We start from the raw sequence: 14,716 nt of genomic DNA, 5'->3' as shown, positions 1-14,716 counted from the left end.
CATAGTAATTTTCTATAATCTGAGACATCCCGGCCCCCTTGAAAGACTCTTTCAAACAATAGAATAAATTGAATAAGAATAAAATTAAGAATAATTGTAATAATTTCATCATCTTCAATTGGTAATGGGCAAAGACAGTTTACTGCTCTCTTTAACTGTCCGTTAGCTGTCTTTAGTATCACAACTCTCACTATTCCATCAGGACCAGGGCAGACTTCCATCACTCTTCCCGTACACCACTGTATAGGAGGAGCATTGTTCACTTTGTTTAATACTAGATCTCCAGTTTTAAGATTGTTACTGGATGTGCGCCACTTTGCTCGTTTTTGAAGCTCTGGTAAATAATCTTGATGTCATCTCTTCCAAAAATGCTGTCGATTTTTTTTGCAAGTGTTGCCAACGCGATAACTTATTAACTGGCAGAAGGGAGATATCATATTCTGCAGGTGCCACCATAGATTCACCAACTAGGAAATGTCCAGGTGTTAGTACACCTAAATCATTTGGGTCCTCTGAGATTGGAGTAAATGGCCTTGAGTTCAATATACTTTCTATTTCCGTCAAAAGAGTATATCCTTCTTCAAACGTGAAGGTAAGTCCCTTGGTCAACGTATTAAGATGTTGTTTTGGTTATTTTTACTGTTGCTTCCCAGAGGCCTCCAAAGTTCGGAGCCCTGGGTGGAATAAACTTCCATTGTATTTTTTGATTAACCAAGTATTCTTCTATTATATTTTGGGGTTTGTTCAAAAATTCATACACTTCTTTTAACTCCCGTGCTGCACCTACGAAATTAGTGCCTTTATCGGAGGTAATCTGAGAGCATCTTCCTCTTCTTGCAATGAATCTACGCAAAGCTGCTAGGAAGGCCTCTGTGGTCATTTCTGTCACTAGTTCTAAATGTACAGCTTTGGTAGCCAAGCAAACAAATACTGCTATCCAGGACTTATAAACATGCACTCTGCCTCTTCTTTTACTCTCTTTCGTTTGGAGTGGACCAGCATAGTCAATTCCCTGTATTTGTAAAGGGTTTAAGATTACCTTGGACTCGTTCAATTGGTAAATTCCCCATACAAACTTCTGCTGGTTTTGGATTGTTTTTAAAACAACTTAAACATCTTCTAGTTATTTTCCGAGCGGTTTGACGTCCATTTAAGGACCAATATTTTTGACGTACTGAACTCAATAATAATTCCGACCCGCAATGATGTAAACGAATGTGTTCTTTCTTAAAGATGAGATAGGTTACGTGGTGTTTAGCTGGCAAGACTATTGGATGTTTTGTTTCTTCCGAAATCTCTGCTTTCTGAATACGTCCACCAACTCGAATAAGGCGATCCTTATCTATAAAGGGTGCGAGGGCAGCTAGCTTGCTTCCTGGCGGTAATCCTCGCTGTTTCTTTAATGCTATCATTTCCAAATGAAATTCATGACATTGTATCATTCGTAGAAGAGCTACTTCTGCAAGGTTTAGTTCTTTTACCGATAGGTTGCCTTTTGGTTTACCACCTTTAGCCTTAAGCTTCATTCTCAGGCAAGAAGCAATGATTCTGACTAACTTTTCGTACGATGAAAATTTATTTATTAACTCTTCATACCACTGATGAGCTTGCGTAGAAAGAAGTACTACTGTTGACTTCATTTCCGATTTATCGTCTTCAATAATTTGTTGCTGCGGCCATTTATCTGTTACTAGCCAATCAGGCCCATGCCACCAAACATTATTCGTTTTCCATTCGCTCACAGAAATGCCTCTGGATAACAGATCTGCAGGATTATCCTTAGAAGCAACATGTAGCCAGGTTACTCCTTCTGATAATTTTTGAATTTTCGTCACTCGATTGCCTACATAAGTTTTTCTGATGCTAGGTGATGCCATAATCCAACTCAGGACTGTTGTTGAGTCACTCCAGAGATAAATTTCATTGATCTTGTTTCCATATGCTTGACGTGCCACATTACATATTTTTGCTAATAAATGAGCTGCATTTAGCTCCAACCTTGGTAAAGAAGTTGTTTTAATTGGTGCAACCTTACTTTTCGAAGTTATTAACCTTGATCGTCTAATACCTTCCTTGTTGCGAGATAATGCGTATATGCATGCTCCAAAAGACTTTTCAGAAGCATCTCCAAAGCCGACTAAATCGAAGGTCCCTTCATTATTTTCTGGATTAGTATTCCGGGGTATTTGTACTCCATTTATGTTATTCAATGAATGATAGTACTGCTTCCACGACTCTTGTAATTCTATTGGCAAGCGTTCATCCCAACTGACATTAATATTCCACATTTTCTGCATGAACAATTTTCCGTTGACCACTACAGGTCCAAGTAACCCCAAGGGATCGTATATTTGACTAATTTTTGACAACACAAGCCTGTTTGTTATCTTGTCCATTTTTTCAATGGTAACTTGATATTCTAAGCCATCTTGCCGTGCATTCCATAGCAATCCAAGAGTTTTAACTGCTCGATCTTTCTCTAATCTCAATAAGCTAGTCATTTCTTCATTTTCTTGCACAATATCTTGAAGTACTCTATCATCGAACAAAATAATTCGAAGTGGTCTGTGTTCCGTCGAAACTGCCAGACGCGGATCGCGATTTCGATCTTTTTGGATCTCATCAGCGCGTCGCAGGCAGCTCCGACAGAACACAGACCAACCTTTACCTGCTGTCTTAACAGCGCGTTTTAGAAAATACTACAAATGGCGTGGTGAGCGCCATCTGTAGTACGATGCTACATTTGAGGATTACATATGCTCCAACAAGGTCCATTTAAAAATATGGATATCTACTTACGCTCACCACGCCATTTTCTACTCTATCATCGTTTCTTAATTGGAACTGACCTTTTGACAGTAGTTTGGACAATTCTTCTTGTAACTCTATTGCTCCTTCTAAGGTTCTATCCCCAGTTAGAAATCATCCATATAAAAATCTTCATTCAGTACCTGAGCTGCCCGTAGTAATTTAGTTTCTGCCGAAGCTAATTCTCTTAAGCATTCGACAGCTAAGTAAGGTGCCGGCCCAGTACCATATGTTACTGTGTTGAGTCTATAACATTTGATTGGTTGATTTACATTTTCTCTCTAAAAAATTCTTTGCAGATCTCGATCTTTTGGCTGTATAAGTATCTGATGAAACATGGCTGCAATATCTGCTGTCATAACATACTCATGTGATCTAAACCTAAGAATAATGTTGAAAAGATCCTTTTGTAAATTCGGACCAGTTAACAACTTATCATTCAAAGATATGCCATTTGCTGATTTGGATGAAGCATCAAATACCACACGTAGATATGCTGTCAGGTCGAATGACTGCCTGATGAGGTATAATAAACGTCTCTTTTGATTTAGAATCTTTTTCCACTAGTGACAAGTGACCTTGCTCTAAATAGTCTTTCATAAATTTAATGTATTCTGTTTTAAGTTGATAACTTTTTTCAAAACGTCTTTCAATTGAGAATAATCTTTTTTTTGGATTTTGTTCTGAATCCCCAAGAACTATTTCCGGTTTCTTCGGCAATGGTACAATATATCTCCCAGAATTATTTCTAGTTACTGCTTTTAAAAATTGTTTTTCACATTCGAATTCTTCTTTGGTAAATTTCTTTTCTTCTTTAATTTCTTCTTGCTCCCAGAATCGCTCTAATGACTGTTGTAAATTGTCATTTGTTACCATTCCGCAAACATTTGATTTTGATTCTTGTCTTGTTTGTATTAATTCACCTCCTACTATCCATCCAAATAATGTTTTTTGAAGTGCAGGTAAACCCTTTGGTATTTGGATACAATTTTGGCATAATAATTCCCAGAATATTCATGCACCAACGAGAATATCCATACTATTAGGTTCATAAAACTTTGGATCTGCTAATGGAACATTTGATGGGATTTGTATGGACTTTAAATCTATTCTGATTTGTGGTAATCTTTCTGTAATCGTGGGTAATGTCAAACATTCAAGAGTAGTCTGATAACTTGTTTGTCTAGACTTGACTTTGATGAACACAATGATGTATTCGTTTCTGATCTATTGACTCCAGAAATCTTCTCTTTCTGCCTTTTACTTTTTAATTTGAGTTTTCTTACTAAATTCTCCGGTACAATATTTGATTGTGACCTAAGATTTAACAGTATACGACAAACGTGTTGATTTCCCTCCACGTCTTCCACTTACACTAATGCTGTGGACAGGATGACATGTGCCATTGAATTTTTCAGAAACTTGATACCGGATGTTGGTTCTTCGGATAATTTATCTTTTTTCAATTGTGTGCAGTGTGTTACCACTGATTTTGACTTTCATGCTCTAGACTTTTTTGATTTGTCGGTTCATTATTCCTTTCCAGATGTAGTAGAGTATTGTGTTTTTTGTGACACTTTTTACACGTTGAAGTTTTGCATGCTTGTGCGTAATGACCTTTCGCTAGGCAATTCATACATAGATTTTTTGATCTAGTTTCTGTAATTCTATCTGCAACTGACAGTTTCAAAAATCTTGGACATTTAAATACTGCATGACTTTCTTGACAAATTATACACCGCCATGAGATATTGAAGCTACTAAAACTTTTTTTTCAAATTTTTTAGCTTTTTCTTGATAAAAATGTTCTTGCTTGGTCTTTCCTCTATCTACTAGTTCCAATCTATGACAACGTTCACTTAAAAAGGTTAAAAAATGTTCTAATAGAAGTTTTTTGTCTTTGTCTCTATTCACTTCCTCCTCCTAATCCTTTTGTGTATGATAATCGACCTTGCCTCTTGTTAAATGTATTATTAATTCATCCCAATGTTGTACCGGTAATTGTAATGTCTTCAGTGCTTTCAAGTGCGATCTAGTATGCACTATAAGCTGTTTGATTGACGTTGGCTTATCTTTTCCTATAGTCGGAAAGTCCAGCAATTGATTTAAATGTGTGTTAATAAGAAGTTTTTTGTTTTCATATGTCTTTATTAATAATTCCCAAGCATTGTTATAATTATTTTCAGACGTTTCTAGACTGTCAATGACTTGTGATGCCTCTCCAGTCAATGCACTTCTTAAATATTGATACTTTTAACCATCTGACAATCCAGTATTTCCATGAATCATAGACATTTGTCATTGTCAGCTTTAAACTCCGGTAATTTAAGTGTTGGTAATTTAACATCCATTTTGTGCTCATTTTCTCTAGGTGCTCTTTGTTGACCTTCTCTATGTTGATTTGGTTGGTCGATGATACTTTGGAAACATGTCTCGTAGTAAATTTTCTCAAATTCACTCATTTCGATTTCAGATTCTTCTTCTAATTGATGCTGTTGTGCCTCCTTATCTTCATTTCGCAATTCTGTTTGAAGCTCCAATTGGTTAATCTTGTCTTCTAAAAGCCTGAGTTGTATTTATTCAAAATTCCCCAACATTTCTTCGAGTTTTTTCATTTTGATTCTTGCTTCAACCGGGGTTTGTTCTTATTGAGTTAAACTATTTTTTAATCGAGTTAACTGACCTTTAATTAAGACTCTTCTTTGTAGAAGCTATTTTGTTGCATTTTCTTGATTATTGAGGTTATGATGCTGTGTCTTTACTCGAGCCCCACGTTGGGCGCCAATGTTTTTGTTGAAGGGCTTGTAAATAACGTAAATTCTGGATTTAACTGAACACAGATTTATTCGTGATTACACTCAATCGCCGTCTTGGGTTACAAGTGAACATAGTAATTTTCTATAGTCTGAGACAATGGGCCGCACACGTTAGAATGCATTAATTCGCCCGGAGCTTCCGATCGTGTACCGCGTTCCCCGAAAGTTAAACGGTGCATTTTTCCTAAAACGCAACCATCACAAAATTCACCACTGTTTTCTTCAACTTTTATGTTCTTCGATTTTAAAACATTTTTCACATGTTGCTTGTTTTGGTGAGCTAATCTCTCATGTCACAATTGCAATGAATTCTCTTTTAACTCGTAAATTTATCTTGTATAAATTATCGTGCTCAATGCCTGTGGCAACTATCTCTTTATCTTTACAAATATGCAATCTCTGCCGTTATTTTTGATTAAGAAATCAATCCCCTCTTTGGCGGACATCTTCACGAAAAATAGATTGTATACCATTTCCGGAGTGTACAAAACTTCCTGAATCACACCCGGTAACCATTTGTTGTGTGCCAACGTTTCAATTTCTATTAGTCCTTTTCCGATAGCTTTCACCGTTGTACCGTTTCCAATGTTTAATAATACCGGTTCCGAAAACGATTCAAAAGTCACGTTATGATTATTCGTCATGTGGTCCGATGCACCCGAATCAATAATCCATAAATCTCGTTTCTCAACTTGAGACAAATTTCCCACAAAAGCGGTAGGTTCCACAACCTTTTCTGGGCCATTCCTTCTTCTGTTTCTCTCTTCGCTTGATTTCTTCTGTTTTGAACAATTTTTGGCGAAGTGCTGTTTCGATCCACAATTAAAGCATCCTGGGCAATCTTTTCTAAAATGTCCCTTGCTTCCACAGGTAAAACAACCATTCTTCTTTGTTGATCCAAATTGTTTTCGCTGAAACCTATCTCTGCCAAATGACTTCGAAACCAATACAACTGTGTCTTCTTTATCATTATGAGAATTTTCTTACATTCTCATCTCTTCAGTCAGCAACCGAGTTGTCAAGTTAGCAAGTGTTCCTTTTGTCATTTCGGTTGAGTCCCATGCACTGTGAAAATGACTGAACTGCGGCGGAAGTGTCGATAGAATTCTAGTTAATAACATCGACTCGGGAATCTTACCACCCAATCGCTTCATTTTGGTACTTACTGTTCCAATTTTGAAATATGCGCTGCCATTCCCACTGTTGAAACCCATTTGTACTCGAAAAACTCTTTTTGTACCAGCGATAAACTTTCTTCCGATTGAAGATCGTATACATTGTGCAATTTTTGCCACATTTGCCCTGAAGTTTCACAATTTATTATATCTTGTAGCGGTTTTTCTTCGACTGTAGTGACAATCAATTTCTTTGCCATCTTGTCTCGTTTCTTCCATGATGCTAGACGAGCTTCATGATTCTCACCCCCAGAAGGTGCTTCTTCTGTTCCATTGCAGATTTCTAACAAATCATCTGAGTCCAGGAGTGTTTTGATAACAAACTGCCATTGCTGCCAGTTCTCAGCTCCACGAAGTTTTTCAACTCTTACTTTCTCGCTCTCCATTTTGTACCCACACCCGCGAAAACGACGCGAACTACTTTCCGAACTTCAACCGCAAATTCGACGCCTGTCAGGGTTGCGATAAAAAGTGAGGACAGTAGTTTTAATGAGGATAATTTAATTAATAATATTGAAATGTGTAGTTTACAAAATGAGAGCTGAACCAAGACTAAAGACTACTTAACTATTAACTGTTTTCTTACATATTACTTCTATACAAAAAATAACTGTTTTCTTACAGACTAAACAAACAAATTCGGCGACTATCGAACACATCAATAGATTTATGATTTCCTATACATGGCTGTTTATTAATCTGACGCACGGCTACACGTCGCCGTTGTAATATAAACAATTACCAGTCTCAACAAACAGTCCCTTTGTCTCCTACATATTTAGCTGAGACAGCTTAGACGTAACTGTTACACAAAAATGATCCGAAACAATCACACATTGGTTTGTTAAGCCTACCGCCTCTAATAGATCGATCAACTATATGAAACACGTTGACATTTTTGATTCATTTTTATAATTACATTAGTTCGACATATGTGTTACCTAATAAGTACGATTTGTTTTTGTTGCTGTTGTCATCTCCCGTTGCTTAGTGGTCAGAGCATTGGTGCGTAAAGCCAAGGGTTCGATTCCCGGCTAGGGTGTGACAACCGCAACAATTTTTCCCTCATTAACCTGAGGTAGTTTATAGTAAGTACAAAATTGAAAACTGAATTTTCAACTACCATTCAACCATCCGTTACATTTAAAAATTAACACAGTATTTAATTTACTAGACCGAGCCATTTTATTAGCAGGCAAATCCTTTCATCATAGCAATATTAAAAAAGTAAAAAGAATTTTACACAACAATAACTATACACATCAGTATCCAAATAAATTAATTTCACAACCTCTTATTTTTGATGATAAATTAACATTATTTAAGCTCAGCGTAAAATTCCCAAATAAAAGATAAAAACATTCGAATAACTTCGAATACCACCGTTACTTTTAGATGTATGTGTATAGAAATGTTTAGCATTCAAAATGAATATTTTGGTATTTTTAATAACATTTATTAAACAACAACAAAAAAATGAGAAAGAACGTAAAATTCAGCAACGTTGAAAGGTAAACAACAAAAGAAAACAGTTCAGTTATTGATGTGTACTCGCGGATAGCTACTTAACCACTTAACTACTGATTTTCGAAACGAGGATATACATTTGCAAAAGGTAACCGCACCCCGTCAATGCTTGTTTAGATAGCAGGCCGCCAAAGGGTGCCGCTACAATTAGTGCACCGCCATCACACACAGACGAGCGATCAGGAGCCGCCAAATGCATGGTGGCCCATGTTATAAATGTTAAATTTTGTGTATTCTTAAACTATACCTGTTTGAACTTTTGACATGTGCATAATTATATTTCGCATAGCTTTTAATAGTAAACGAATAACGCGACAGTTACCGTTTCTGTACTTATACTTCTCTCCGTACACCAAGACGAAGTAGCGGAAATAGAAATTGTATTTCTATTGCTTCGTATATATCTCCATTTTGCAATATAAACACAAGGATAAATTTAAAATGAATATTTTAAATACTTTAACATAAGATACAAATTTTGGTCCACGTTACTTTAAACTGCTTTCCATATATCTTTATTTTCAGAAACACCATTCGGTAGACTCCCTGTACTAGAAATTGATGGCAAGCCAGTGGCGGAAACTTTAGCAATAGCGCGATATCTAGCTAAAGTATATGGCCTCAATGGGAAAAATGATTGGGAAGACCTGAAATGTGACGAGTTAGTAGGCGCCTTAGATGACCTCAAACAAGGTGCGTAACTATTTCTACTGTGTATAATAACTGTGTAATCGGGAAGCTTATTGTTTTTACCTCAGCGTTACAACCTATGGTTCCTCGTGTAGTTAAAACGTACGACGTCAGAATTGCTTTTTAATAAAACACTATTTTAACAAATTTATTTGGTTCGGTTTTATTACCCTTTATTATTTAATGTATTATTAAAGATGACAAGTGTTAAAAGATTAAATAGGTTAAACCATTAAATTAGAATGTTAATTAAATGAAAAACGTACATGCTTATATATACTAATAAGATTTCTTACTGTTTAGCTTTTGTCAGTTTCTTTACCCTTTTGGGGTTGTTTTGTCTTGATTATGTTAACGGATTTTGTCGAACAAATTAGAGGGTCGTGACGGTAGTGTGGTAGATGTTTTAATAATTTGGAATATTTTCGCGGGAAAAGGTGATTCTCCTCTTAGATAGATAAATTTTAGTATATGCATTTTTTTTTTTAAGAGTACCCGTAATAGCATCAAGCGGAATGAAAGACTCATCACAATTTTCTTGAACACTGTTAATTAAATATGTATAGTCATTAGAGGTGTGATGGGTTAATGACAAGTATTAATTTCGTTTTGCATGATAGTGTAAGGTTTAGAGAAATAGATGACCAATGGTGTAAGATGGTTGGTAAAGATTTGATAAAGCATACGTCGCATTTACTGATGTAAAACGTGATCAATTTCTGTAAATTTGGTTACTAAAATTGTGTTCTGAAATGGATATATGTCTCTTAGATGTCATTATGATTAGTATAATGATAGCTTGATATGAGTTCAAGGGCCTTTTCTCTGTTGTAGGGGTTAAATCAAGAAGGGTTTTTGTAAAGGTAATATTATTTATTGTTTATTGTTTTCTAATAATATTTCATGTAGTGCTTGAAATACAGTGTTGAAAAGTGTAGTTAATTTTGTTTTAAGAATGTATTCTTACTTGAATAGGTACTTTAATGAGTGTGTTAGTTACTTGATGTTCTAGCCAAACTAGTGTTTGTTCGTCTTCTAAAATAACGTTAATTCTATATCTACCATTTGGTAGTGTTTTAATCGTAAATTTGCGTTTTCCTAATTTAAATGTGAATTGATTTCATTGGACGTAGTGGGTCTTCATTATTGAAATGTACAGTGATGAAGTCATCATTTTCATTATTGGGTTAAACTAGTTCGGATAATTGGGCAAGAAGTTCATCAACTTCTTCGGGTGGTAAAAGATCTAGGTCTTGGTCTGAACAAAGGTAGTGAATAGTGAATAATGAATAACGAATAGTGATTCTGTGTCAAAATCTTCTTCTGCTTCAAGGACGTTTATTTCTGCTCGAGAAAGTATGTCCGCCACATGATTTTCTTTTCCTTTTATATGTTTAATTTCAAAATTAAACTCGCAGTGTTAAGGCAGCAGGTAGAGTTAATCTGTGTCCTATCGAAACTATTTGTGAAGCGCTGATGAGATCCAACAAGATCGAAATCGCGATCCTCGTCAAGCTATTTTGAGAGAATACTGACAACTTCGAATTTCTTCATTCTTTTATAAATTCCTTCCAAATCTATGTAGTTTTGGTTGTGGAGATCTGTGTACCAAAATTTTCCTGTTCATTTTCTTTTTCTAATAATTAAAATTGTCAGGTTCGTAGGGGGTGTCGTTTTTGAAAGGTTAGACGGATACACAAATAAGCATTTCCGCATTCGTCATAAACATACGGATCTTGATGTACATTAGTTAATTCTTTAACAAGGAAGTTAGGTCCTTGTTGATTTCGAAAATTATTAGGTCTTTAATATTGAGAGTTATGAGGTTATCTAAATTGAGCGACGGTACTCAAAGAATCGTCACCTGTACTTGAGGGTTATTATTTTGAGTATTCTTGTTTTGTTGTTGGAATAATGAATGAGGCTTAGGCGTAGTAAAGAGTCTGAAATGAGCATTTCTATTTAATAAAGGAAATTGTTGCCTAGGAATTTGTTGAAAAGTTTGGCGTTAGTAAAAAATTATCTTTGCATAGGACTAAAATTTTGTCGAAGTGCAAGGTAATTTGTTTGTGTTTGTAGTTTTTACGTAGGAGTGTTGTGTGTGTATGACTTTTTTGAATAACCTGTCATTTACCTATATAGCTCTAACTTCTTATATCCATTATCTAGTTCCTTGCAATAATTGAGTGTCTGTGATAAAGAAATTGGCATTCTTATTTTTGGATCCGAATAGCAAAGTCCTGAGATAATGAAATAGGTCGTCTCATTGTTGAGCCAGAATAATAAAGTTCACCTACAGATAATTTGGGAATTGTCAGTTCTTCCTTTTATCGTGACTCATTAATGTGTTTTGAATTGGATCATCTTCAAAAATACCTGCTAATTTAGTTAAACTAGTCTGAATTTTGTCAAAAAAATCTTCCATAGATTCACAAGGTTTTCTAAAGCATGAAATTAACTAATTGAATAGTAATTCAGCGTTTTCAAGAGATTTGAATTTGGTTGTGATTAAAGTTTTTAGAGTAGATCAATCTCTTGGCTTTTCTTCTAAATATACAATTTCTGCTTTGCCTGTTAATTTGTTCACAGTGTGTCGAATTTTAAATTTCTATAGGCTGCAGTTGTGCTTTGGACATACTTAAAGTTTTAACCGAGTATCGAATAGTGTCACATTTATGTAGTTTAAAGAGTATGTTTCTGCGAGTGAGGTTAGAGTGCCTGAATAAAATGAGTTGGGTTTTACTTGGGTATGGTTTTTATATGCCATTTGCTGAACCATAGTTCTAGATGTTGAATTTGTCGATTTAATTGGATGTTGCATAATTTAGCGGTTTTACCGATAACTCGATAAGCGGTGCCACCTGCGTATTATGCTAGGCTTATGAAATTATTGATGGGCTGCGGTATATCATAGCGGTAAATGTTGTATAAAATTGGTGCAAAATCTCCAGAGAGCGTATTACCGATTTTTTACTTTGCAAGGCCTGTTTGATGAAAATGAAAATTTTACAAAAAAGAAGAAGGTTGATATCTAATGATTTGTATAATAGTCCGTTGTGCCGAATTATGTCGAAAGCTCTCTAGGAGTCGTGCGACTGCTCAATGAAATAAAAAAAAAACTTTAAACTTTTGTGTGTTTCAATTCCCACCAACCACTCATGCTACGGAACCATTTCCAAGGGCCATTACTCTCCTAACGATCTTTGAGCATACTAGTTAGTTCAACAGCTGCGTTCTCAGTGTGTGTGTAATTTATATACTAATTTATTGATATTGCTTGATCTGCGAAATTTTTTGCAATTTGTATTGAATTTTTTATTCATTAACAAAACCATTTTAGATCATCAAACTTTGACAAAACATGTCTTCTTTTATTCCGAAGTTACCGCCAGAATTTCATCAAAAAGATGTTGAGCATATTGGGAAATTTTTTTTGGAGATGTTTAATTGTTTTTACAATTCCATTGTGTTACTACTCTGATAGTTCTTTACTGTTTCAAATTGAATTTCTTTGTTTTATGCATTAATCAAATTTTTGGTAAATTTAATAATTGTGAAAGGTGAAACTTGATATTATTTCTTCAAATAATCTAAAAAGATGTTTTCTAATTCTGGACCATTGAAGTAAATTGCTATTGTTCCTTTGGTAGAAAATTATTCTTTTATTGAGTCTTGTATATTGTTTTATATTTGGTCTTACTTTTAAAAGCGTTTTTGATTTAAAATGTTGCTTTAGTTTGATGGGGTACGTTGTTTTGACTAATTTAAGGATTGTAAGTGTTAATAGGTTTTTCGCCAATCGAAAATGCAGACAAATTACTTTCTTCTATAGTAAGTTGCGTTGATTGTTCTTCTTCTTGGCTTGCTTGTTGGTTCCAGTATTCTTGTGTTATTATCAGCATCGCTAAGTAGGGGAATTCCGGGAGAATTGAACCGCTTTTGGTTTAAAGTATCGTATTTTCTTATAAATAAGGCTTAGTGATTCAATTATAATAATAAACAGTAGCTTATTTATTTAGGTTTACTTATGCATAATTACTTTTTCGATATTATAATACTGAAATATATATATTTGAATGAAAAATGGGATATGAGTCAACTCTCCCCACCCTTAGGGCCACTTAAACCGGGGTCTGGGGAGAGTTGAACATTTCTTTTTAAAGGGGAAAATAAAATCAATTTGCACCTTAAATCACAGATATATTAAACTAAACATCATAAAATGAAATTAAATTATAAAGAAACACAGTTATTGCTCTTCTTATTAAGAAAAAGAAAACAAAACTTCTACATATTTAACATTTCACAATCAACATAATTATTCAACATTTTGTTAACAAAATTAAATATTTAACGTTTCTTTAATCAAACTTGTTGGTCATTCCTAACCTTTTGTTTAAATTATATACTTATTCTAATCATTTGGTATCATCAATCTGTCGTAATAATTACCTTCAATCGGCTGGTAAACTAAAAATCTAATTCTGGTCACATTCATGACAAATGAAATTATCAATATCTTTAGAAACTTCGTCAAAATGTTTTAAATTTCTACATCCATAAAATAAAACCACTGAACATATCTCCCGTACCCGCNATTCATGACAAATGAAATTATCAATATCTTTAGAAACTTCGTCAAAATGTTTTAAATTTCTACATCCATAAAATAAAACCACTGAACATATCTCCCGTACCCGCCATGGTGCAAGCCTCCCGCATATACTATACTTTGACATTAAATTTTACTCACAGGAAAAACAATCAATCTTAGCGAAAAAACACTTAGCCCACGTCAAACAACAGTAATCAGACAGTACAATAGTAATAACATGCAATACGTACCTGTATAAACACATCCGCAATCTCAAAACTACATAAAATAATAAAATTTACTCCGCCGTAACAAAAATACCTTTCCCAACTTGAGAGCCAAACAAACGGACCATTGTAAAAAATCGCGGCATTCTGGTTATTGGCTTCGCGTGCTCTACCAATGACCGTCTTGATGTTTCGTTAATGCGAAATTTAAGTTGAGTTTTAAAAGGTGGTTCAACTCTCCCAGCTAAGCAAGTCTCCCGGACTTCCCCTACTTCATCGGCACTATAGACAAGGCTTCTAGGTCTTTGACGGTTGTTTCCTAAATGTTCAATTTCCAAGTATTTATTTCGAGTCTGCTCAAAGCATCTGCTACCTTATTTTTTGCCTTTTTTGTAGCGGATATCAAAATCGTAATCAACAAGTCGAATTTTCCATCCTGCAAATCTTCAGTTTGTTCTTGTGTTATGGTTAATCACTTTTTTTGGTCTCTTTTGATAATAAAACATTTGTCAAATAATGTGTTTACAATAATCAATGACGGTTAGTCGTTCTTTTTCGATAACTCCATATTTTCCCTGAGCTGTATAATTGCGGGTGAGTAAATCGCTAGATTTTCCACTTTGTAATAAAAATGAACTTGCTGGCGTAATAACTTGCATCTGTCGGTAATGTAAACGTCTTTGTAAAATCTAGGTACGCATTTACCAGTGCGTTGGTTATCAAATCTTTATACTAGGTGTTTCTGAAATAAATAGCAACCTTGCAGGAGGTGACAGGGCACTATAAAATAAGAAAATTAAGTAAATGTTTACAGGCTTGAATGTTCACTGTTTTTGAGGAAAACGTAGTTGAAGGTAGAGGCAATTCTAATTTCGGCCC

The 14,716-nt window shown here is 34.8% G+C and overlaps 1 protein-coding gene across 1 annotated transcript in view; it reads left to right on the top strand.

The window, feature by feature from the left end:
• LOC108744747 (glutathione S-transferase) overlaps positions 1–14,716 on the top strand; it is a 115,013-nt gene that overhangs the window by 86,629 nt on the left and 13,668 nt on the right. The window contains exon 3 of the mRNA XM_018480653.2: positions 8,852–9,019. Within this exon, the coding sequence (XP_018336155.1) occupies positions 8,852–9,019 (168 nt within the window). The remainder of the gene's footprint in view (positions 1–8,851; positions 9,020–14,716) is intronic.

This window comes from Agrilus planipennis, unplaced genomic scaffold (assembly GCF_000699045.2).
Source record: "Agrilus planipennis isolate EAB-ADULT unplaced genomic scaffold, Apla_2.0 scaffold46, whole genome shotgun sequence".
NCBI lineage: Eukaryota > Metazoa > Arthropoda > Insecta > Coleoptera > Buprestidae > Agrilus > Agrilus planipennis.
Note: the sequence above shows the minus strand (reverse complement) of the source record. Positions and strands in the feature narration are given on the sequence as shown.